Raw genomic sequence first — 25,321 nt, forward strand, 5'->3', positions numbered from 1 at the left:
GACAGGCAAAGGAGCTTTTATGGAGGACAACTTAAGCTCTGCTTCAGCCAGAAACATAAGATAAAGTAGCAACATTTTGAGGTGGTGCTGAGCGTCACAGAAGAGGGCCAATCTTCCCATCACCAAGAGGTGTGTCCTGAGAACAAGAGGAGTGGTGGCTGATGGCAGAAGCTTCTGTAGAGGGTGTCACCATAGAAGCTCCCTTCTCCCTGCTATTTATATTCCAATCTGTGAAGGTAAGGTCACATATGTATAGTTTACTAAAATGTTGGCTTGAGACTGGTGGCAGACTTTGGGAGCAGTGAGAGGCCTTGCCAGGTTTAATCAACAGAGCAGGGTGAGGGCTTCGGCCTGTTGACAGCAGACTGAGGCGTAAATTACATAATCAGTGTTTCTTCTCTGTGAGCTGGCTAGTAAAACATTGGGCACCAGTGGACCAGCGATGGCAAAGCAACAGGCTCAGGAGTGTTGCCCGTTGCGGGGTACTGGAGGTGTCCAATAAAACCTTGAGTGGATTGTGGCCCCCACACAGGCATCAGGCTGCTGTAGTGTAGAGCATGTTGACACTGGAGGTGCTCTCACTTTATTCCCTTTTATTTCTGACCAGAGGGGTAGAAGAAAGTGGTAGGACCGCTTCACTTCTTGCACTAAGTCAGAGAGAGTAGGTAAGAAAATGGGTGAACAGGAGACAGACAGGTCAAAGGGTTTAGGGGAGGTGCTGACGTCAACAGCACCTCTTCTTTCTACTGTGGAAAAGGTGCATAAGTAAGTTTCCTCAGTGGAAAGCTGTTTTGGAGTCTTTGGAAGGGAGGTCGAAGTGCACAGAAAAAGAATGTACGGATATTGGGCTCTTGTCTCGATTCCCTGAAAGAGAAAAAGTCTGTTGTGGAATTGAAGGAACCTGATTCTACAGCAATCAGGGATAAAATATAGATCTCAATACTTTTACTAGAAAAAAAAGCTCGATGCCTCTGAGATCTATTAAAGAGCTGTGAATATTACGATTGTTGGAGTGCCTGTGGTAGTACAGGATGAGCAACTATGAACCTCTCCAAGATGAAGTCACTGAGTGAATTGTTGATGACTTGAGTGCAGAAGAACAGGAGGGGAGTACCCAGATTAATATTGAACTCGGCTTGTAGTTTCTTTGGCAATTCTATTCTGAATCGCCTGGAGGTTGAGTGCTGCATGATGGGCAGTTACTCTTTAAGTCAACTGCCTTTTCAACAATGGGAGGAGTTGGGTTGTGTTCATGTTGTTGGAAATTACCCTTGTGCACATACACGCTATATGCTGCCTTCTTGGTTAAGTTCCCCTAACGTCTCTTTTAATTATGGATGTTCCCCTCCTATTATTCTCATATCTTTGCCTTCTTTCTCATTCCATTCTGTCCTATTTTCTACACTGCAGGCTTTTTTCCATTTGCTTTTCATTCTTCCTCTTGCCTCCTTCCTTTTGCTATGTATTCCGATAAAGCAGCTGTTTTCAGACACCTGTTGTATTATCATAAGGAGTGGGTTCACTACTTATTTAAAAATAGGCTAACATTTATAGTGTTGATTTCATTCTGCACAATAGTTTGGTGTACAACTGGTAATGGAAATATGTTAAAAAACAGTAGTAATATTTCTTCTTGTGAATGAGGGGCCTGGAGCACTGTCCAAGCAGCATAGGTAAAACGTCTCCCAGTTGAAAGCATGCACTCTTCATAGTGTAAATAGCTAGGATCTAAGCAGTCAAGTGCAGAAAAGGAAGGCTGTGATTGTACACAGTCGGGTTCATACTGGACAAAAGATCCAGTTTGCTTGGTGGATTTCAGTGTGGTTATAGAGATAGGTGAATCACGCCACAGTATCACCCCTAGCATGGCCAAGCAGCAGCAATCAGCATTAACTTTGCCTTTAATGGCTCTACTTTTAGCATCACCTTTGGCAGCAGATGAATCAGTGGAACTGCATACAGAGAACAATGACCAGCTGATCAAAACTTCTTTCCACCTGTGTCCTTATGTTGGTACATTAAGGCGAGGTAAATACATTTTGTATTTGCTGCTTTCAGGAATAGATCTACATGTGTATTACCCCATGTTTTAAGACAAATTGCACAATTATTTTAGCCCCGTTGTGATCTTCTTGGAAGGGCCTGCTTAGAATATCCACTTGTTTTTTCTGGATCCCTGGAAGATGCACTGCCGTGATCAGCATGTTTTTTGCCAGGGTCCATTGCCAGGGCCTGTGCCTTCCGAAAAAGTGTCATATACCTTGTGCCCCCTTCCTTGTTTAGGTAATAAATACACTGTGGTTGCACTGTCCATCTAAATTAGTATTCAGAAAGACTTTCACGGATTGAAGAAAAGCCTTGAGAGCTGGGTGGTCTGCTCTAGTTGCCAGAATGTTTAGATATTAATGGCTGTTCTCTTTCGGACTCTGAATGGTCCATGTGTGCTTCCCCAACCAATCAATCGATGCACCAGTGAACACTGATTGCTGAGCGGATGTTTCCTGGAAGGGGGCTCCTTGATGTATGTTCTTGTCTTTGCCCCAACAATAAAGGGATATTTCACTGACTGTGTAAGAGTGAGTATCTCTTCCAAGTCTTCTCTTCCAGGCATTCCAGAAGAGACCTCATGTGCAGACATGTATGAGTGTCTGATGTGTTCTGAAAATCGAGGATGCTTTCTGTGCTGATTTTGCCAGTCTCAGGCACCCACAGTAGTAAGAATAAACAAATACCCTCTTAACGATCCTCAGTTATGCGGTTTGCTAACAACATGCACTTTGAGAATGTCTTTGAAGCCGACAAACTAAATGGGAGGTCTTTGTATTAAAAATTAGTGTCATTCATGTTAAAAGTAATAAACCTCCAATGCTTGACTGCTTTTGGGATATTAAAATATGAATCCTGAAGGTCTGTTGCACACAACCAATCACTATTTGAGAGATTCAAGAACATTTATTCTAGAAGGAAAATCCTAAGCGTTTCTTTTTTATGTATTTGTTTGATTGATGATTCATTATTTTGAAATTTGTATTGCGCATATCACATAGAACCAAGCAGAGACTGCGTCTGGGCGCAGATGTTAAAAGATAATTGAACAGAAAGCTGAATAGTCATCATGGGCCATTATTCAAAAAGGAACGTTTTAACCTTTTCCTTAAAATGTGAAAGGGAGTCAGTTTCACGGAGATCAGTTGGCAACATATTCCTGGCTCGTGGGCCCGCAGAGGAGAAGCATCAGTCGCCCGATCAACAAATTTAGATGAGGGAACCATCAAAACATTACGTCCCAAATATCGAAGTGGGCGATTTGGGTGGTAAACAACCATTTTTGAAGAAAGATAGGGGGTCGGGGGAAAGCCATTATGACACTTAAAGACCAACAAACGTGTCTTAAAAAGGACCCTCTCCTGCACTGAAATCCAATGGAGACTCCTACGAAACCGAGAGATGGACGAGTCCCTAGGCAAGGAGAAGATAAACCTAACAGCCGCATTCTGAGCAACCTGAAGACGCTGCATTTGATTTGTCGGAATGCCTATGTGAAGGGCCACGTGCAATTGCAATATTCATCTCATCTGATTTCTTCCTTTGGTTTCGTCATCTGTATACGCATCAAACAGAGTATGTGGCCAAGAGAATAAGGCCAATGATCCTATATTGTGATTTGACTTTAACAAGTCTTAGACTGGCCCAGGACACGCTTATCATGAACAATACATGGCACTATCCATTAGTGGCACAGTCTGCCACATGTTAAGAGGGGCTGATTATCTTGTTGGCAATGTACAACGCTTCTTCATCACCTCTGCCATAGGTCTTCTGGTAAGAAGTTTAACTGTTTCCCTTACAAAGCAATCAGGAGACATCACTCCTCCCCCATGGAAGCCAGTGCGAATTGTTGCTGCTGTGGAGGAATACACTTTTCTGCCTAGGGAATCAATCTTTTGACATTTTAGTCCAGGTAGCTGAAGAAGATGATAACGATGTAGCATGTCTCATTCTAGCAGCAGCAATGATAAGAGAATCAAGAACAGGATTCTTCCTTAAAAAAAAGCATCAGACACATGAGCCCTGTGATTTTAATTGGACGATTTCTTGTAGACCACTTCCAAAGGAAGTGAGGAAGTTTCCATATTTGCAACAAATTATGGAAACTTCATAATTTCGTTCGGAAGGAGGCCATGGTGGATCTTTGGATTAAAAAGACCCCAAAAAATTATTGTGCCTTGCTAGTGAAGAGCCAACATTGGTATATTCATCTTCAAGGAAGCTCTCCTCTGGATGCCTGAAAAAGTCACAAGATTGTCAATAAACGAGAGTCTAGCAGGAATAGAAGCTGGCTTTTCCAGTTATAAATTTGGGCAGTGTGTATCTCTGTCATCGCCATGTGGCGGTGTGTATGGGACAGGTGGTGTACAATGCATTGGTGAAAAATGTACTGAATGACTTCTTGGTCTCTCATGGCATGAAGGCATCTGTGCCATTTTTCACTGAGGATTTGTGCCTCTTTATGTGGCACAGGAGTCTTTCATGGCTATGCCAGGGGTTTCACACACTACTCTGAACCTGCTTTAGAACAAGTAAATGCACATTTTTCTTGTCAATGTTGAAAGTATTGTCCTCAATGCCATATTTCTCAATTGTGAAAATTTAAACATTGAAGCTATGCAGTATTTACTTGATCTTCTTGACAGCAAACAACTCGATGTAGAGAAGTCTCTGAACATAGTGTTACCATTCGAAGTTAGTTTGCAACGGGGCCCAGTGTAGTGTCTCTTGATGTTGAACTGTGCTCGTAGTGACAGCGCTGCTGACAGCGATGCTCAGAGGGATCCTGGGGATGTCAGTGCAGACCTCAGTAGAGCCAAGGAACAAAGTCTCATCTGTTTTGAACTGTTAAGCATGGCTGGTCTCTTTACAGAAGACTCTGAAGGAACCTTAGTGCATCCCATGGACCATCCTAACCTAGACCTGCTACGTACACCCTCTATGTCTTTCAGCCAATGATAAGACATGTTCCGACATATAGGACAATCCTCTAACATGTGAGGGTCAGTGAGACAACGAGTGCACATGGCATGCTCATCATGCATGGACCTTCACCGAAGGAAGCACACCTGCTAAACAGTCACATAGTTCACTAAGGTAGACAGAGAAAGAACACGAGCTGAGAACAAATTGTAAAAACGACCTCCACAAAACAATATTCCTACTAGTAAAGTACTAATGGGAGAAGTCAAATGAAATATCAACCTGTATTACATTTTGTCAAAAACTGCTAAAATACAAGAGAAAATGGTCAGGTTTCCACAGCTTCAGAGCAGAAAATAACAGATTCTAACCATCAATAAAGGGCATGGTGGGAGCCGACTGAAACCTTCTGCCTTATAGGTACAGTGTCACTTGTGTGCATGTTTTTACCTTGCCTGCATGTTTACCTGTTTTCTTAATGTTCTGCTGTGTAGGAATTTGTTTTAAAAAGCATAAAGGACATATTGGCACAAACATAAAACTGTGAGCCAGAAAGGCAATGTGTAGCATGGTATATAATGTTTATAGGAAAGTATTTCCTTAAATGTTAAAACGTGTCTTTGGATACAGCACATAGCCAGTAATGTTCAATAGTTAGGAAAACCAAACTCCAGCTCCGACCAGAAGCATAGTGTACCACAGAAGTACCATTAATTATTCTTGCACTGCAAGGGAGGCAATAACACTCTGTATGTTGCTATGCTATGCCTGTGACTAAACCAATGATCATATAAAAGCATTTGGTGGTTGTACTGGGAACGATACATTTAGGCACATTCATCTTAGTGTACTTATGTATATAATAGTTATCCAATATACATATACTTTTCTTTTTTTTCATAACGACTTAGAGCACATCGCTTCCCAGTTCTTTTGATGCAAATACTGTTGTTGACTCTGACACATCTTTAATAATGCCTCTTGTTACAAGATTCAAGATTTCAAGATTTTAGAACATGTATTTGCCAGTACTTCATATTCTTGCAACCTCTTTATTTAAAAATAGAGACAATACAAACATCTTTTTTTCTAGATTACTGTATTAAGTGATTTTACTACTACTACAAATATCAAAATCTGCTTGTCTGACACTTCCCTGTAAAATTACATTTTGCTAGTTCCCGGAGATGAGCCAATTTGTTCACCACTAAGTTGTTTTTCTAACTCTTTTATTTTGGCTTCTAACTGTTCCACTCTGTCCAGATCCTTAGGTTTAGCATACTTTAAATCCCCTTTCACTTTATTCAGGATACCAAGGACCCATGATGCATCACATTCCTTCCATTTCCTAGAAAGCATTTCCACTTTCTTCTCTGTGTAGTGGAACACACCTTCATCCTCAGTGATCCTCATTACAATCTTCAGCTTTGGTCGGTCGTTTTGGAGATCTCTTATTTTTTCTATTTCGTCTTTCCGAAATAAGTTCATACACAAGCTGAAAAAACAAATACAAATACATAACGTAGTGTTTGTAAATAAAGAAAAGGTCAGTTGACTGCAGCAGGTCAATCAGTGTTTCAAATTGGATCAATTTAGAAAAACCTCAGTACGCCTCCTATTGATACATTTATGTTCAATGAAAATTAATGTGGCATAAAAGTACATATTCAGCAAAACTAATAATTATACAGTAAAACCACAAAACTTAAAAGCAAGACATCAGCTTCTGGCACCAATCATTGTTCCTCTGGGGAAACAAAGTTGGGATTTCGATGATAAAAATGTGAACGATTTTTAAAAACACATTTGAGCTCATTTTCGTTGGGGGAATAATGTGAATGAAAAATTGTAAAAGGCTAAAGTAAGGCCTTAACGCCTTTCATTAAGGTCACGCCCCATTTTCAAGCATTTGTATGGTGGCGAGGAAGGGCCGAAAGCAACTTGGGTATCCCGCCGCTCCCTTCCTCTCCGCCATACAAATGCTCCAGCATTTGCACCGACAAGGATATTCAAGCCAGTGCAAAGGCTCGAGATCCTTATGGGGTCGGCCTGCCTTATGCACAAGCATAAAGCACGCGGACCCCAAAAGGATCCATTGTACACGCTCCCTGCCATACTCGAGCATGTACAATTACAATTAAACCTTCCCTGACATGCTCGCATGTCGGGGAGGGGTGCATTTCAATTGTGAGTGCCACCTTCAATGCGAACATGGCAAGTGGCACTCACAAACAAAAGGAAACACTGCCTGGCATGCAAGGATGCCAGGCAGCCTTTACTTACTTTGCACTGCAGAGTGTAATATGAACGACAAAAGGCGGCATACATGCTGCCTTTTGCCCTTTGCATTAGCACCCTGCAGTGCAAGTGATGAAACTTTAGCGGCAGGGACCCCCACTAATTTAACACATAAGCGTTACAGGCCTCTGCCGCGAAATTACTCATTTAAAGAAAATGAGGTCCATTGAGAAAATCACATTTTCTAGATGTGCTTTGATGGAAACATGTAGGACAAGGTAAGTAGTTTCAGAGCGCAAGCTCACAGAATTTTGCAGAAGAAATAAGTCGTAACTCTGCACCTGTATTACAGCCACTGGTTCATCAACCAATTATTGACCTACCTTTCCTACCTGTCACCCAGGCTGGCAAGTATATGTAGAGGATGGAATAGTGGTTTGGAAAGAAGGCCACACAAACTGTATAATCGCTCATTTGAATCGTTCATTTTCCACATACACCATATATTCATAAAAAGATTCAATAGTGACTCCCGCACCCAGCTGGGCTGCAACAGCAATACACATGTGGTGGAGAAGCCGCATCATGAAGTACCACAATTTAAGTGAGCAACCCAACCTACACTTCAATGACCCGCTGCAGTTTTCAAACCCATATGATTAACCTGGCAAGAGGAAGTTGTATAGGTTCCTCCAAAGCTGGGATAATGCTGAGTGAGCCAGGTGATGCTGAGGTCATCTTGAAGCAAGTAGCTGGCAAAAGCTTGACTTGAGTTTCTTATCACTGGCCACGGAAAACAAGATCTGAGTCCCACCTACTAACCTGGATAATAAATATATAGAAAGGTTAGGGTTGGGAGACATCTGCCTGACATCCTGTCCCATACCACAGCACAGAGCCTCGTATGTGGGGGCCTGGCAAATATTCCCAGCCTCCTTGCCTAATCAAGAGAAAGATGGAAGTAAGGAGTCATACAGAAGGTGCCTACTCTGGTTTCACAAGAATTCAATAAACAGTATCTTGTGCCAGGACTTGACTAAATGAAAGAGAGTGGTCCGCCACACAAAAGAACAGGACTACAACAGGACATCATGCTCCTGGCTGGCCACGCACCCCCCTGACATCTCTGGTGGGGGCATGACTCGTTCAGTTCAATGATATCTGGAACAGCGCTCTCTCAGATCCGGGAGTACTGAGCATTATAAGAGAAGGCTGCACCATCAAATTCATATCCGGATCTCGAGAACAAGTCTACCGAACAGCCCTTGGCCCAAGTATCCACAGAAGAGAGCCTCTATTAAGAGGAAGATTTTAGACCTTCAGCAAACGAGAGTGAGTTGTGCTGTTCTCCGTCTGTTCAGAGGTTGGGTTGCTACTCTAGACTCCGCATAAGCAAACTCTCAGGATACCATAAGCTCATTTTGGATCTCAGGAGAGGTACACAAGTTTGTTTCTAACATAAAATTCAAGATGGAAACGCTTCAACAAATGATTCCCTTGATGTTCACAGGATACTGGCTCACATCCCTGGATCTCAGTGGCACGTATCTTCAGGTCCCAAAAATATCCCCTGACCATTAATTCCTGAGGTCCGCTGTGTTTGGTGGGGGGCACCATTCTCAGTAGTATTCTTTAGTCTCAGATCAGCACCAAAGGTGCTTACAAAGTCTCTAGCACCCCAGGTGGAAAGACTGGACCATGATAGCGTAATTGCTTACCCATTCTAGAGAATCTGGTGGTCCAAGGTTCATCCAGACAAGACATGATATATAAAAAGGTGGGTTTAGAGCTACCTACCCTCCCACAGCATTCTTCTGAACATCAGAACGCCTCACACTGTTGCCTCTTGGGATCCTATTTTAATCAGAGCTTGGGCAGTGACCAGGTTGGGTCGAGTTTGACTTCTAGAGAGCAGGACCAATCCCATTATTCTTAAGGTTTTGCAGCTTTGTCTCCTGAAGATGGCCACAGCCCGAAGATTGTTGCAGATGCAAGGTGTGATGGCTGCTGAAGTACTTGTCATTTCCTAGGCACCTCTTCAACTTTGCCCTCTCTTCTGGCATCTCCATTCGTATTGAACCCCATGATCAATCTACTTCGAGAAATGTGTCTCAATGTCAGCCCAGAAATGGTCAGCTCAAAAGTGATAGTTGAAGCCTGTTAACCTTCTCAAAGGATTTCATCTCAACCCTGCCCTGCCAGCTGTCATCATGACTGACACAAGCCCAAAAGGTTAGAGGCATTTATGGACACCACAACTATGAATGGCTGTTGGTTTCCCCAGGAGTCTCTCCGATCATCTAACTGGAAGAAGAACAAAGCCATCCATTGGGCTCTCTTGGGCTTCCCCACTCTGACCAGATACGGAGCTGTCCATATTCTGAATGATAATAGGATGGTGGTTGCTTGTGTGAACCTACCTGGGGGATGGGATCCACTTCCCTAACTCAGATCTCACGCTGGCCGAATTCCTGGGCATATAAGAATTTTTGTATTCTGAAAGCATCCAACATCAAGGGGATAAATAAAACGCTGGCCGATCCCCTCAGCAGGAACTTTCCAACTTCTTAGGAGATGTGCATCAGCCATGCAGCATTTCAGATCGTCATGAATCACCTCAGTCTTCCTGAGGTAGATATGTTTGTCTCATCACTCAACCACAAACTCTCTCTGTTCTCTGCAATGGTTGTAGATGTGGGATTTTGGGCGACCGATGCGCTTGCCATCACTTTGCCTTCGATGCGCCTCTGCATGCCCTCACTTAGTCCATTGATCCTTAGGATCCCAGTGAGGATCAGGTTGAGCCAGACATGATTCTCATTATCACACAGTACTGAAATCAGAGAACTAGAGAATTTGATTCCCCTCTTTCTGCTGTTGTGATAATTCTGTTATCATAGAACTCCACGTCGATCAACAGCTGGCTATGGGTGGACCTGACATTGAAAGGGAGTGTATTAGAAGGGAGGGTGTTTCTGTCTCCTCAGCTGTTTATTTATTATTGTATTTTAATTATATTAGATAATTTCATATGGTTATACACATGTTGGCATAAACAATACAAATATTCTCTCCATATGAACATAACAAATGCTAATACATGCATTTAATAACATACTACATACTGTGCTGTTAGTAATTCACACACAAATATTACATTTCTTACATAGCATATCAGTAAGCCATGCACCAATATTAAATATACATGTTATAAGTACTATTACATTTTAGACAGTAAATTAAAATTACATTATTTTTTGCCCATCAGCCACCCCTAATCGAGGACAGATGTATAGCCAAAGACGAACAATGGCCAAACAAAGGCCTAATTGGTTACAATCTCAACAGCATGCTCAAAAGAGGTCCATATCACTAACATCCACAACATGTACACATTAAAAAAAAAACAATTCTACCATTTTCTAGTGCTGGAAATACCAGAAACAAAGGTTTTAACGTCTCCTGTTCATGGGGAAAATTACAAAGAGGGCATGCATGCTCATGTCTAGGAATTCCTCTCCACTCACCTATAATTTCTAAAGTCTGCAAAAGATTTCAATAACATTTTAAAACAGTTCTCCAGAATTTTTTATTAGGAAAAAAACAAATATATTTAGGAATACTATCCTATCTTATCTGATGGAAGTAATGATACATCCCGTCTACTATTATTAAAAATCAGGTGCCAGTTGTTGTACCGATCCCATTCATATGCTTTTATTTTACTTTGAATATTTTTCTCTAAAGTGAGTTCATCAATATATATAAAATCAATGCATTTGGAAAAAGATTCTTTCACCAGTCTGAAAGCCAACGGCTGCCTAATTTTCCCAATTTCAATAGCTCTTTTAAGAATCTGTTTATGTCCTTTTTATCCGCTGTGGTAAATCAGTATCAGGAGGCGGACAAGAGGTCATGCCACAATTGGAGTTTTATTAAAGTAAAGTGAAGATGGCCTATTCTTTCCCTATGTCTACTATGGATCTTGGCCCTATCTAAATAAAGGAAACAATAAAGGGTGCTTGTCAGCAAGTCTTACAAACCTAACACAGTCCTCTGTCCCAAAGCCTAATCTAACCTAGGTTCTGACCCTGCACTCATAAAAAGGACTAACATAAATTTGATCAGAACAGGTCTCTAACAGGTTCCTACTCAATGTCTGAAATGGTGGCTGGCTTCTGACACTCACCCCAATGTCTCTCTCAATGTTTCCATGGCTGGTTGTGCAGTTCAAAGTTCAAGTAAGAACATCTTTTTTGTTTTTCTCGTCTTCTGGTATAACAGTCTCTGACTCTTGCTATCGTGCAGTGAACACTTTGCCACGGAGTACTGTTTCTCAAAATCGACCTAGGAGTTGTATGTCTCACTCCCCACTCCGGGTATTACTACTCTCACCTCTTCTTGGAGTTTTGTTTCTTCCACCCAGTCTTGAGGAGCAGACACTCTACCCAGCCAAGGAGTACTGTATCTCTTACCTAGGACTCTCTGATCTATCACCCTGCTGTGGAGTTTCTTCATCCAACATTGGGTTTGTGTATCTCTCTACTCGCCTTGGGGTTGTTTGGCTTTCACCTTGACTAGGGCTCTTTAGTCTCTCACCCCACCATGGGGTCTCTTCACCTGACCATGGGTCAGTGTATCTCTCTCCCCGCCTTGGGGTAATTTGGCTTTCACCCCGCCTAGGGCTCTTTGGTCACTCACCACGCGCTAGGGTTTCTTTGTTGGCTGATGTTCACTGATCAGTCAGCGCCTTGGACTATGGGTGCCGGTCAACCATTCCTGGTTTGAGCGGTACTGGTCTGCTTGTTCGGTCGAGCTTGACTGGGTCCAGGACGTTTTGGAGAGGACTTCGTTCTACTGGCCACTTGGCTCCTCTGTGCAAGACGCCTTCTGCATCGGGCTGCTTCCTGACTCCAACCTCCAGGAGGACATCCCCTCTTACAGCTCGCTCCGCACTTCTTCTTGTTCCCTTTCCTTCTCCATTGGTCTTGCTCACACAACAACTTCATTTTTCAGGCTGAAATGAGATTGAATGCTCCACTGATTCTCTGTTTCTCTTAATGTAAAAGGGACACACATTACAATTATACTGGCCAATCCCAATACAGCCAACAAACACTTCAGCCTTTTCAGGGAGGATGAATAAAATCCCTTTCTGGGGATTCCTTGTCCACTAAGGGGGAGTCACCCTAGTGGGATCCCACTTGGCATGTCCCTTAGGGAGTGTTAAACTTAGTGTCCTTACCTCCCTAATCCCAAAGGGGGTGGCTGCCGCTTGGGGAGAAGGGGCAAATTCCCTGGATTCATCACATACGCCTTCCGTTGCCTTCAAACCCTTCTCTAGTTGGGATGCCACCAGGGCCAAGACACCTCTCTCCCAAATCCATGCAGAGCCTTTTCTTTCCTCTGGAAACTCCTCCCAGGAAGACAGGGGAGTATATCTTTTTTTTTTTTATTTAACATGCATTAGCCAAAGACAATTCTGACTTTTTTCATAAAAATACTCAGAAAGAAAACTTACATTACATTTAAAACAGCCAAAAAATATGTAAAGTTCCAAAAACTAAATCAGATCATATAAAAAAATTATTATACAAAAGCATTGATTCAACTGAAAACCTAAAAAACAAATCACAACCAGTTATATGCTATGCAGAAGTTATTTCTACTCAAAAGAGAAAGAGAAAAAGAAAAAAGTCATGAACATGTTACCACGCCTCTTCTATTGGTCCTTGGACTTGCATTCAATTAGAGCACAACCAGTCGTATCCGTAAGTTTCAAAGATCTCAGCAGATTTACCACTTCTGTCGTAAGGAAAAGCTGATACTCATCTCTCCCAAAACATGGGAGATTCAAGGAAGTCAATATTATGAACAAATCTACTCAATCGCGAAGCCCTAATGGCCCAAGTGCCCGGACATTCAATCAGAACATGTTGGATCGAATGCTTAAGTCCCAGCTCACATCCCTGGCAGATGCCCGATGGATAAACTTCCCCATCTCTCACATGTAGGAATTCTAAGGTTGGCAATATATTTAACCTAAATCTGAGGAAGTCAGTTCTCACACTAGGATCAGGGGACCTCCTCAGATACGTTGCCAAGAAGGATCTAGGTTTAATACACACAGAAGGGGGCGAGGGACATTTTAATGATCTCATTTGCTTAATTGTTTGAATCCAGTCACCTTTGGGCAGGCAAACACATGAGAGTGGCGTACAAGACACTTATCCAACCCGTAGGAAAAGGAGGCCTAGCTACCCTCGACCTGGAGCGCTATTATTGGGCAGCTCAAGCTCAGATCCTCTGTATACCATACATTTTATCAGACTTCATGTCCAAATCGAAAGAGCTCTCGCGGCCCCAAACCTACTGAGAGCAGTAATCATAGGGCACATGCAGGTACCACACACAACACTCAACGTAGTGCTCTCCACCTACGCAGTTTAGAAGAAAATCGTGCAAAAGTGCAACATCCCGATCAGGTTCTCCCCGCATATCCCAGCAAGGTTCATACCTGGTGTTCCGCTGACTGCCGAAAAGTTTATCTTCAATGGGCTGAAAAACTAGGAATCGTCACGCTGAAGGACCTATTCATCGAGGGAGTCTTCCTAACTCCCCAGGGCGCACGAGACCGGGGAACTAACACCGCCCTAGATACCTTTATATACTTCCGCCTACGCCATGCACTCCAAGCATTCCTGCCCCCATTCCCAAAACAGCCACCCACATGGCCGCTACTACATGCAGTGATCCAATCACAAGGCGAAGGAAGATTGGTCTCCATGATCTACAAAACCCTCTTGGCGGATACAACACCCCTTCCTACAGCCCAGAGATCGAGATGGGAAAAAGCCCTGGGAACCACGATCCAAGATGAAGACTGGGCGTTCATCCTAAGGCAAACTCAGAAGCTGTCCCTGAACACACGCTATAAACAAATACATTTCAACTATCTGCATCAGGTATATCACACCCCACTGAGACATTACAAACACTGGCCAATGTTTCCGGCATTGTGTGAACGATGCACGGCCCCGTCAGCAGACTTTATTCACCTCGCCTGGGAATGCCCATCCGTGAACAAATCGCACCGGATCCCACAATTGCACTACTGGGGCTCACCAAGAACCTACCATCCGCAGTAAGGAAACTGGCTGGACTGTTGTTGGTCCTGGCATGCAGAAGGATCGTAATGACATGGGGACGGGGACGCCCCCTTCTCCCTCCAATCGTGGCTGCAAGACATAACCCTCTGTCAAGATATTGAGACAGACTTCATCAGGACCCTGCCACTCCACGCGAGACCCCAGACATCTGGGGCCCTTATTTGGCTTACTTACTATCCAAGAGTACCAGCTCCCCACACAGCTCCTCTCCATAAGTGACTTCTCACAGACCCCTATGCCCACTAAGATGCGATCTGCAATGATAATTTGCTTGTACTGTTACGACTGCGCTATATCCTTTCACAATCTGACGGGGAAGGTTGGGGGGGGGGTGTGACTCATGGCACAATGTTATCATTTGTTTGTTTGTTTAAAGAAAAAAAAGGTTTTTAAAAAAAATCATTCTTGTCTGTTCTAGAGGGGAGTACATCTCTGGTACTTCATTCGGGGGGACCGGCTGGTGTATATCCGGAAATGCAAGAAAATCGGTCACAATATGTCACAAAAATGACTTCCTTTGGAAGCCCAGGGATGACTGCTACTTTTAGATGTGTTGGGTCATTTGACTTCTAAGGTGAGTGGGACATTAGGATAGACTTCCTTATCCCCATGTACACATGTTATTTTTACAACCTCTTCCAAATTCAGGCTGTTTGGGTAAACTAGGTCCACCCGAAAAGCTGATTGTTTGTTGCCAGAACCGATTAGGGCCTTGGCCCTGGTTTGATTTATTCGAACCTGTTCACGAACCTGTAAAAAACTGGCAGCACACAGAAAAATGTTTGTCTCATCAGTTGGTTTGTCTGTATTCTATTCCCATTCCCTCTTTTCTCCTACCCCAGACCACTCTATTTCCACGGGTTCCTCCAGTTGGTTCTTTGGATTGATATGGGCAAAATGCCCTTTTCCCTCAAATGAGAAACAGGTGGGGGTTGTAGGAGGAATAGTTTTGTTCTCATAAGAGCATCCTATGTTAACCCACAGGTTTTTCAATGGGGTGTAGCTACCTGTCTCCTTACCAAATCTTTTCAGGACGAAGAGGTTTGGAATTTCTCAACCCTTTACAATCGAAGGGGGAATATCATTGACAGAAGGTTTAAGGTCTCGCTTATTTTCTGAGGTTTTTCCTGAGTAATGTCCAAAGAATTGAAAAGGATCAGAGTGGGCCTGGGCAGTCTGGATGGCTGTCTCCAGAAAAGCATTATCATGCTGTAAGATCTCTCTGGAAAGGGGCAGACAACAAATTAATAATCTGCTCCAGAGTTAATGCTTCTAGGACCTTGGGTAAGCTTTTCCTCCCCAGCCATTGGTCAATTACATTCTGTATTCATCCGGCCAGTTCATAGGAGTGTCTTTGGGGTGCAATTGGGTGCTCCGGAGTTTCCTTTGAAAGAAATTCTCTGTCTGTCCTATCTTCCCCAGGAGGGCTATCTTTATCTCGTTGAAAGGGGCATTGCCATCTCATTTGCATTAATGACTCTGTATGACAGGTGTAACTCTCCCTTAAGCACCAGTGCCAAAACACATGTCTTAAGTGTCGTACCAATGAAATTGGGTGGCTAACATTTAAAAATGTATGAAAAAAGACTCCCAAGTCTTCCCCTTCTTGAGATTCCAGAGATGTGGGAGAAGACATATTCAAGCCAGAGATCCCTTGTGCAAAGTTCTCGACAAAACTGTATTTGGTAGCTGGAAACATTTCAGAGTCCAGGAATTCAAGGTCTTCCTTGCCCTTGGAACCACTGGGAAGTTAACTTGTTAAGGGAGTGACTGAGTGGATGCTCATGGGACTTCCCTCAACCAAAGAAGACTGTTTCTTGGCTGCACCGAAGGATGGCTTAATACCTCACTGTACTATAGGGGCTAGCTTCTCTATAGGTTTGGACATCCATAGGTTGATCAGATCTAACACTGTGCCGCGTTATGCAGGTCCCATTTCTGACACCACATGTGGTAGTTAGAGTCAGGAGGCAGACGAGAGATCATGTCACAATTTGAGTTTTATTAAAACAAAGAAAAGAAGACATATTCTTTCCCTATGTCTAGCATGGCTCTTAGTCATATCTAAACAAAAGAATAAATGGTGCCTGTCAGTAAGTCTTACAAACCCTAACACAATCCTCCACCCCCAAAGCCTAATCTAACCTAAGTTCTGATCCCACAACAAATGAAAAGGACTAACATAAATTCAACCAGAACAGGTCTCTTAAGGGTTCCTTCTCAATGTCTGAAATGGTGGCTGGCTTCTGACCCCCACCTAAATGGCTCTGTGGATATGTCCAGGCACTCAAAGTTCAAGTGAGAATATCTTTTTAGTAGTTCTTGGCCCTCATCACGACCCTGGCGGTAAGTTGCGAACATTACCGGAATGGCGCAATCAACGTGTCCATGCTGGCCATATAGCGCTAAAAGCGGCACATTACGACCTCTCGGGCACGAGCATTGCGCCATGCCGGTAATGTAACAACCGCCATGGCGCTAAAGCTCTAAAAACGCCACTTACCAGTATCGTATGCTGTGCAAATAGCGCATCCGCCACCTCAGCCGTCGATATCAACGATCACCGCCATTAGCGGTGACCGCAAATAAGCGGATCCGGAAGTTGCGTCAACGCACAGGAACCGGAAAGAGCACGACGGCCATCTTCAAAAACACAATCCATTGCCATCCGCCGCAACCAGTGGACACCTGACCCCCACAACCTCTGCAAACCTTCCTCTACATTAATCCTTTATCACAATGCCAAAAGTTGTAAAAAAAAAAGTGGAGAGCGGCTGCGGCAGGAGCACTTCTCTAAGGAGGAGCTGAACATGTTGGCAGACACACTCCAGGAACACGCCGACGTGATGTTCTCCTCCGAGATTACAAGACCAGCAATAGCCCATAAGAAGGCCATATGGGCCATGGTTGCACAGAGAGTAAGTGCAGTTGGCACTACACCCCGCAATGCACAACAGTGCAGGAAGAGGTGGGATGACCTACGGCTCCGCGTAAGGAGTATTCTTTCTGCCAACAGAAACCTGGCCATGGAAACTGGTGGAGGAGCAGAGTCCCCAATAAAAATGCAGCCATGGGAGGAGACATGTGCCGCACTCATTGGCACCGAAAGCATCGAGGGGGTTGGAGACATGGAGAGAGGAGCCCCGACTTCATGTGACGCAGGTAGGTGCCTCAAGTCCAGCCATGTCAAAGTCACTGAAGTCCACATTGATGAGAATTGCAATGATGCCTGACAGTGTTAACACAACACATCTGCATAATACTGCCTACAGGCAGTTCTGACCTCCACCTTGTACACATGGAGTTTGCACACCCTTTCCGTAGCCACCCACATGCCTCCATGCTTATACCACCTAAACGTATGTCACTGCCTCCAATGTGCAACATATACAAATCTAATTGAATGCAGCCATCACAATGCCTGCTCAATGTCCACAGAGGCATCACTAACCCTTTCCCCCTTTGCTCCACCACAGGCTCTTATTCGGACAGTGACGAGGAAGACACTGCCACCACACCTGCAAAGAAAGCCAGGCCCGATGTCCCCACACAACAACCCTCCACCTCTGCTGTTAAAACAAAAATCCCACTGCAGCCAAAATGAACAGCAACAACACAGGCCGGGGCACAGATGTCCACCATGCCAAGCACCATGGTAGCACCAGCATCACACAACCAGCAAGTGTTGGCCACCGAAAGCACTGGTTCTGCCGGAAGCAGCACAATGGGCGAGACTTCTGCCACGGCAGGTGGCTCGGACGATGAAGCAGGGAATGCAGATGTAGTTGTAGGTCCCCCCACTGCCCACCTTCATTCCCCCTACCTGTCCCAATGCAGCCAGCAGGATGAAGGTATACAGGGTCAATCCCCTGATAACTCTTGGCCAGCCACTCCATCCCCAGTTCAAAATGTGCAGGAGGGGAGCAGCACATCCGACACGCCACTGGCATTCCCGTTAGCCCAGAGAAACCAGGAGTCAATGGAACAGATAATCCAGCGGCAACAACAACTGTCCACACTAATGAACCAGCATGTGGCCGAATGTGGGAGTGCTAGGGCCAAAATGCAAAAATGTGCTGATACAGTGAAGGCAGCAATAGAATCCTCATACAAGGACATATGTACAGAATTAGCCGCGGTGCTGCACGCGCTCTCAGACCTTGTTCAGGTTTTGAGGGACATGCGTCCTTGTGAGGGCCCAAGTACCTCCTCGGCTGCCAGTTCTGCCCCATCCAGCCCCGTCTGCAGATCGGCCAGGAACCTGCGGAGTACAGGCAGGGGTGCCCCGGGTGCAGGGAGAGGGGGGGCAATAGAGTCCACCCAGTGGGACAATACCACATGATGCACTAGACCGCAGGCATCCAAACACTTTTGTGGGAAGTTGAGGGGGGAGGGGGAGGGGGTGTGTTGGGGAGTGGAGGGGGAGGATGGAGGGGGTGTGTTGGGGAGTGGAGGGGGAGGGGGAAGGGGGTGTGTTGGGGAGTGGAGGGGGGAGGGTGTGTGTTGGGGAGTGGAAGAGGGAGGGGGTGTGTTGGGGAGTGGAGGGGGGTGGGGGGATGGGGTGTGTTTAGTGAAATCACCTAATCAATACAGTTTATGGTTACGCATAAATCACATGTGTGGACATTGATCATTGTGTACGTGTGCTTTATTGGTGAACAGTCCACAGTGTGCATGTCCCAGACACACACAGTACCCCAAGTGCCATCTCCATGTGACACCCAACATCCATGTGTGCTAGAAGCCTTGGTTAATGAGAGTCTGACGCATGGCACGTCCTTCCTGTGCATTGCTTCCGCCCTGAGGTGTTGCCCCATCCCCACCCTCCTCATCCTCATCGTCAGGTGGTTGCAGTTCAGCATCAGGGGGCAGGGGCACATTCCGTCTGATGCACATATTGTGTAACATTACACATGCCATGACAATCTTTGCCACCTTCTCATGGCGGTACAGGAGTGCCCCACCAGACCTGCTGAGGCAGCGAAACCGTGCCTTCAAAAGGCCAAATGTCTGCTCAATCACCACACGGGTACGGGTATGTGCACGATTAAAGTCCTCCTCGTGCCGGTTCTGTGGGTTCTGGACTGGGGTAAGGAGCCACCTCTTCAAGGGATAGCCTGCATCACCTGTATGTGGACAACAATGTGTGTGTCAATCATGACATCAGGTTTCAAATCATGACGTAACACCATGGCATGCATTCATCTCTTACTTTGAACCCCATTTCAATGCACGAATGCAGTCACACGATGTGAACGCTATATGTGTATTCCTCTTATGGACTGTTTTGCATGCCTTCAACCACTGTATGCAGGGGGTCCAGTACCTTATGAGTGCCCATTCACTGTGTCAGTACATAGCGGTTCTTCTGATGATGTGGCCGATGTCCATGTGTTATCAATGCTTTCATCATGGCACCATTGCTGTCAGCCTCATGATGACCTCACTGAGCACTAAAAATGTTGTTTTGCAATTCATTTGGGCCTCTGAGTCCATGTATTGGTGTTTTGATGTTCATGTCCGTCATGTGGCTCCTTTGTGCGCAGTTATGGTGGACTGGCCTTTCAGTTGATGGTGTTTGGTGCCATGTATTGGCCGAAGTCATTGCATGTAGGTGCATTTCCTTGAGCTGGATGCAGTCTGATTTTGTACAGTGCACATGCATTTGGTTGGGTCATGGTTGGGACACATCTTCATTCACATGGTAGGGCTGACTACATCTGGCATTATGTGGTCAGGTGTCACCTAAAGTCTGGACTGCTTTAGGGTATGAGATAGCTCCATTACCTCTGCCACTCGCGGTCAGGTAAAGTATGCACCCCCCACCCCCCTGTCAGCAAGGTAAAGTATGCATCCCCCCCCTGTCTGCCAGGTAAAGTATGCATCCCCCCCCCCTGTCAGCCAGGTAAAGTATGCATCCTTCCCCCCCCTGTCAGCCAGGTAAAGTATGCATCCTTCCCCCCTGTCAGCCAGGTAAAGTATGCATCCCTCCACCCCCCTGTCAGCCAGGTAAAGTATGCATCCTCCCCCCCCCTGTCAGTCAAGTAAAGTATGCATGCTCCCCTCCCCCCCTGTCAGCCAGGTAAAGTATGCATCCCCCCCTGTCAGCAAGGTAAAGTATGCATCCTCCGCCCGCTGTCAGCCAGGTAAAGTATGCATTGGTACGTCAATCAGAATTCCATGGCCATGACATGACACTCACCAAGTAGCCAGGATCTCCGGCCTGCATGTCGCTCCATGTAGCGTGGTATTGTGGAGTTCCGCAGGACCATTGAATCATGGGTTGATCCGGGGTATCGGGCACAACAATGTGTGATGATCCTGTTTGAGTCACATACCATTTGTACGTTGATCGAGTGGTATTGCTTACGGTTGCGGTACGCTACCTCCATGGCATGTGGGACCACCAATTCCACATGGGTGCAGTCGATGGCACCAATGCAACCAGGTATGCCGGCCAGTGCATGGAAACCCACATTGGTGTTTGTGATCTCCTGGGAAGACCGTGGTAAGGAAATGAAGTCGTCTGTGTGCTTGAGGAGGGCATTGAGCACTTGGTTCAGCGTACGAGAGAATAATGGTTGTGAAATGATATGCAAGTGCCCCACTGTGTGCTGGTAGGTGCCTGTGGCCAGGAAGTGGAGCAAAGACATTAAATTCAGTAGGGAGGTGCGGGGCTGTGTCACACTCACCTGATACCCACGGGGGCGCTGGCCTGGTTTCGAGTGCTGATGCCTCTTCAATGGTGAAGCGCAGGGCTCTGAAGATGGATAGGACGGGCCCCTCTACTCTGGCTAATCTGGCTCGCAGGAATATCCTCCTGTACGTGAAAAGGGAGTATTACAATCTGGCGGAATAATGCTCGAGCCTCCCACTTCCTTCCAACCCTCCTTGATACCCTTCCACGATCCCCTGTGAAGTCTCACCTTAGGGTCTGAAAGGACGAGCTCTCCATCCTGCTTCTGACGCAGGGGCGCGTTGAACCCAGTTACTTCACTGGATTGAGGTTGGATGGGAGTTCAGGTAGCTTGATTATACTGGTAAGGCGCTGTAAAAGTTCTGTTGCAAGTTCAAAAGTTCAAACTTTAAATAATAATGTTCATTGTCTTTTTCAGGTGATGAATGAAGATTCCTTTGGAGACTTCTTGCAACAAAGCGCTAATGTTGATGTCTTTTCCCCATAGGGGCCGGGGTTCGGAATGCCGGAGATATGGCGCCGACCCGAAGTGAAAAGTGCAGTTCCAGTAAAGATCAGGTAAATCCTAGATGAGCGCTCAGGTAATGTTTTTGCATTCGCTCATCTAATGTCTTTGTCTTTTTTCCCCATAGGGGCCGGGGTCCGGAAAATGCCTGGAAGCAGCAAGACCCGAAATGAAATGGGAATGACCCAACAGGTACGTCTTAGAAGGAAACTGAGCTTTTCCTATTCCCTTCCTTCTCTCACCTTGTGGTCTTGTCTTTTTCTCTCTAGGCTCTGGGAAGTGGCTGCGGATCCGGTTGATCACTGCTGATGATGGAGGCGCCCAAGAAAGGTGAGTGAAATGCAGCGCTGCAGCGATCGGAGTGAAATGCTTTTAAAAATGATGTCTTCCTTTTCAGGATCGTCGGTGAAATGTCTCTGTGATGCAGGTTTAGCTGGTAAGGCCTCTTCCTCTCGAATTCTCTTCTTATCACCCTTTGCAGGTGTCCCAGGATGCTGACAGGCGTGGCTGAAGTCCAGAAGCAGGAGCAGACACGGTGAGCGTCCAGCTGCTAGGTGCAGAACAACGCGAAGCACGTGTGGCTGTTCGGGTGGGGTTTAAATAGCTTTGGAAGAAGTTCCAGGTATGTATCCTTCCACCGATCAGGTATGTATCCTTCCCCGACCACACCCAGGTGGAAAGTAGTCCCACAGGTAAAGTAGTCCCATTCAGGCATCAAGAGGTCCTGGATGTAGCAGCATGGTCTGCATCAGGTAAGTGCACATAAAAACACTTGAATACATGTCCAGCTTTATGAGCCTGGTACCTAAGGCGCCAGGACTGCGTCCAAAGGGCCCCAGCTTGGGCCCGCTGGAACTTCCCTGGGGGGAATGATGCCTGCCTCTGGGGTTGCTGGGTCGGACCTGGCTCCTTGGAGGTAGGCATCATGACAGTCAGATGGCAGTGGGTGTTTCAATCATGCTGACGATGTCGTCGTGTATCATGTCCACGATGGTGGTGATGGTGTCCCGGTCCAAACGGTACAGGGTGTAGATCTGCTCAGCGGTGAGGTTGAATGGACTGGCTCTGATGCGTGGGATTGGGGGCTGCCTGCGTGGTAGCACTGGCTGTGCTGGTGGGGCTTGCTGGCCCTGCCTTCCCCTCCTTCTCCTCCTGCGTCTCCCCTGTGCTGCCTGTTGTTGTAGTAGTTGTTTTTGCTGTAGCGCTTCCATTTCAATCAGGTCCTACAGCCCCAACATTGCTAGTCGTATTGGAATCATTGTGGAGTGTGACTGGGTGTGGGAAGGGGTGGGGTGTGCTCCTTTTGTACTTGGCCTGTCTGTATTGCCTCCACCTGTGCTGATTGTGTGCACTGTGACAGCTGGGAACACTGCACATGGCCATTTACAGTTGGTCTGCGATGGCGGTATTACTACCATGGCGGTAAGGTACTTTACGGCCTTCGCAAGGGCGTTAAGAGCATGTCCGCTCGACTCGTCATGTTCCCCAATTTGCACCATGCCGCTATTTGCGGCATGGGGGGTCGCGTGCCCGCGCCCTTGGTGCTGTTAGCGGCACCGTTAACTACGGTGCCGCTAATTGCACTTGCTCGGATCTTAATGTGACCTAGCGGTAAGCGATGCTGGTAATCCTTTACCGGCATCGTTTTCCACTGGCCCCAGGGTCGTTGTCAGTCTTTGACTCTTGCAATCAAGCTGTGATCACTCTGCCCTGGAGTATGGTTGCTCTCAAGCAACCCTGGGGTGGTATGTCTCCCTCTCCACCTTGGAGTATTGCTTCTCTGAACTCTTCTTGTTTTTTTCTCTTCCACCCTGTCTTGGGGTCCAGGCACTCTCTCCCTGCCCTGGGGTATTGTATGTCTTATCCCATCTAGGGGTCGTTTGACTTTCAATCCACCTCTGGATCTCTCAGCCCACTGTGGGGTTTCTTCACCCGACCTTGGTTTTGTTCACCTATCTCCCCAGCTTGGGGTCTTTTGGCTTTCACCTCACCTATGGCTCTTTCGTTTCTCACCCTGTCGTGGGGTTTCTTCAACCATCCTTGGGTCTGAGTATCTCTCGCCCTGCCTTGGGTTCCTTTGGCTTTCACCCCACCTAAGTCTATGTCTCTTTGATCTATCACCTCGCGGAGGCATTTCTTTGTCGGGAAGATGCTTGCTGGTTCGCCAACACCATGAAATTCAGGTGCCGGGCAACCACTTGTGGTTTGGGCAGTACTACGCCACTCGTTCAGTCAAGTGCGGCTGGCTCCAAACTGTCTCAGAGAGGGCAGCATTCTGTGGGCTCCTTTGTGCAAGACATCTTCTGTGTCGGGCTGCTTCCTGACTCCACCTTCCAGGAGGACGTCACCTCTTGTGGCTTGCTCCGCAGAATGTCCTCTTCCCTTTCCTTCTCCACTGGTGTTGCTCATAAAGCGTCTTTAAATTCTAGGCTGAAATGAGCTTGGATGATCTGTTGATTCTGTGTTTCTCGGAATGAGGGTCTTATAAAAGAGTCATACATACAATTATACTGGTCAATCCTCATGTAAATATGCAAATTCAACCTCCTAAATGTGAGCACAAGTATAAGTTGAGAAAGCTCTTTTAAGCAAGATATTAGGCCTGATGGTGACATAGTTGTCACATCTCTTTGTGGTGTGACATTGTACTTAGAGTGCATAGAGGAATATAGGTGGAGCAAAGCTTTCCTAAAGCAAAGTATTTATTGTATTATATAATATTTGTCCTTTTAGTATATTTATATTATTAGACAAGGTGGTGTAGTTTAGATGTGTTTTTGCATATTGAGCTTTAACAAGTGTTGGTATTAGTTGTTATAGTGAGCAAGAGGGTTGCCATGTTAGAATAGGCCTTTGTTACAGGCTGTAAATGTGTTGTTTTAGTGCGACAGGCCACATTTTGAGCTATGGTCATTTAATTGAATTTTATTTCTGCTGTTGGGCAGAACGCTTCAAGCAGCCAAGATTAGTAAGGGAAAGGATTCCAAAGTTCTGAGGGCCTGAAATGAGACTGTAGGCAGCAGGTTCTTTCCAGGTAATAGGCGAAGGAATACACAATGATCATGAAGGACAGCGGTAGATGTGTGAGAAAGTCTCAGCAATAGTATTGTAAAAATATAGAACTAGGCTGTGAAAACAGTGCCCCCCATTGACAGCAATAAACATAGTTCGGCAGTAAGAGTGTCTTGGTAAATTGAACAAATGAACAAAATTCATTTTCAGAAGAAATGCATCAGTCACTTTTTTATATGCAGCTATTCATTGCGTTCAGAGTTGGCAAAATGCATCGAGATGGGTTTGCAGAATGGGCTGGTGCAAGGGGTGGGAAGCTGAAAGAACCAATTAGGGATTGGGGATTGTGATGTTCCAGGAGATGCAACAAAGTTTTTGGCTTTGCCGATTCCCACTTGCTGTATCATTGGTCTGTCTCAGTGGAGTGCAACAGTCTGAGCTGGCTCACAGACCATTGTCCAATTAAGACAGAGTACACCCTGAAGAGTGCCAACCATTCAGCGCTATGTATTTTCTGCTGACTATGATAGTTACCTCATGTTTCAGGGGTGGTATTTTGTTTGTCTCAGGGAGGAAAACTACTAGCAGAATTAATTAATGTATAGTGTTCTTTATGGGCTTGCTGACGAATAAAACAAGGGAATGTTAGAATTAGAATTTATGTTGCATTTGCAGAATATGTTAATCCTGCAACTTTATGCCTTAAATATTGTAGCCCACAGTGGGCGT

General features: G+C 45.6%; 1 protein-coding gene across 1 annotated transcript in view; it reads right to left on the reverse strand.

The window, feature by feature from the left end:
• Positions 1 to 6,007: 6,007 nt before the first annotated feature.
• LOC138514709 (NLR family CARD domain-containing protein 3-like) overlaps positions 6,008 to 25,321 on the reverse strand; it is a 526,974-nt gene continuing 507,660 nt past the window's right edge. The window contains exon 4 of the mRNA XM_069630113.1: positions 6,008 to 6,466. Within this exon, the coding sequence (XP_069486214.1) occupies positions 6,136 to 6,466 (331 nt within the window). The 3' untranslated portion in view covers positions 6,008 to 6,135. The remainder of the gene's footprint in view (positions 6,467 to 25,321) is intronic.

This window comes from Ambystoma mexicanum, chromosome 12, assembly GCF_040938575.1.
Source record: "Ambystoma mexicanum isolate Mex_15411 chromosome 12, UKY_AmexF1_1, whole genome shotgun sequence".
Lineage (NCBI taxonomy): Eukaryota > Metazoa > Chordata > Amphibia > Caudata > Ambystomatidae > Ambystoma > Ambystoma mexicanum.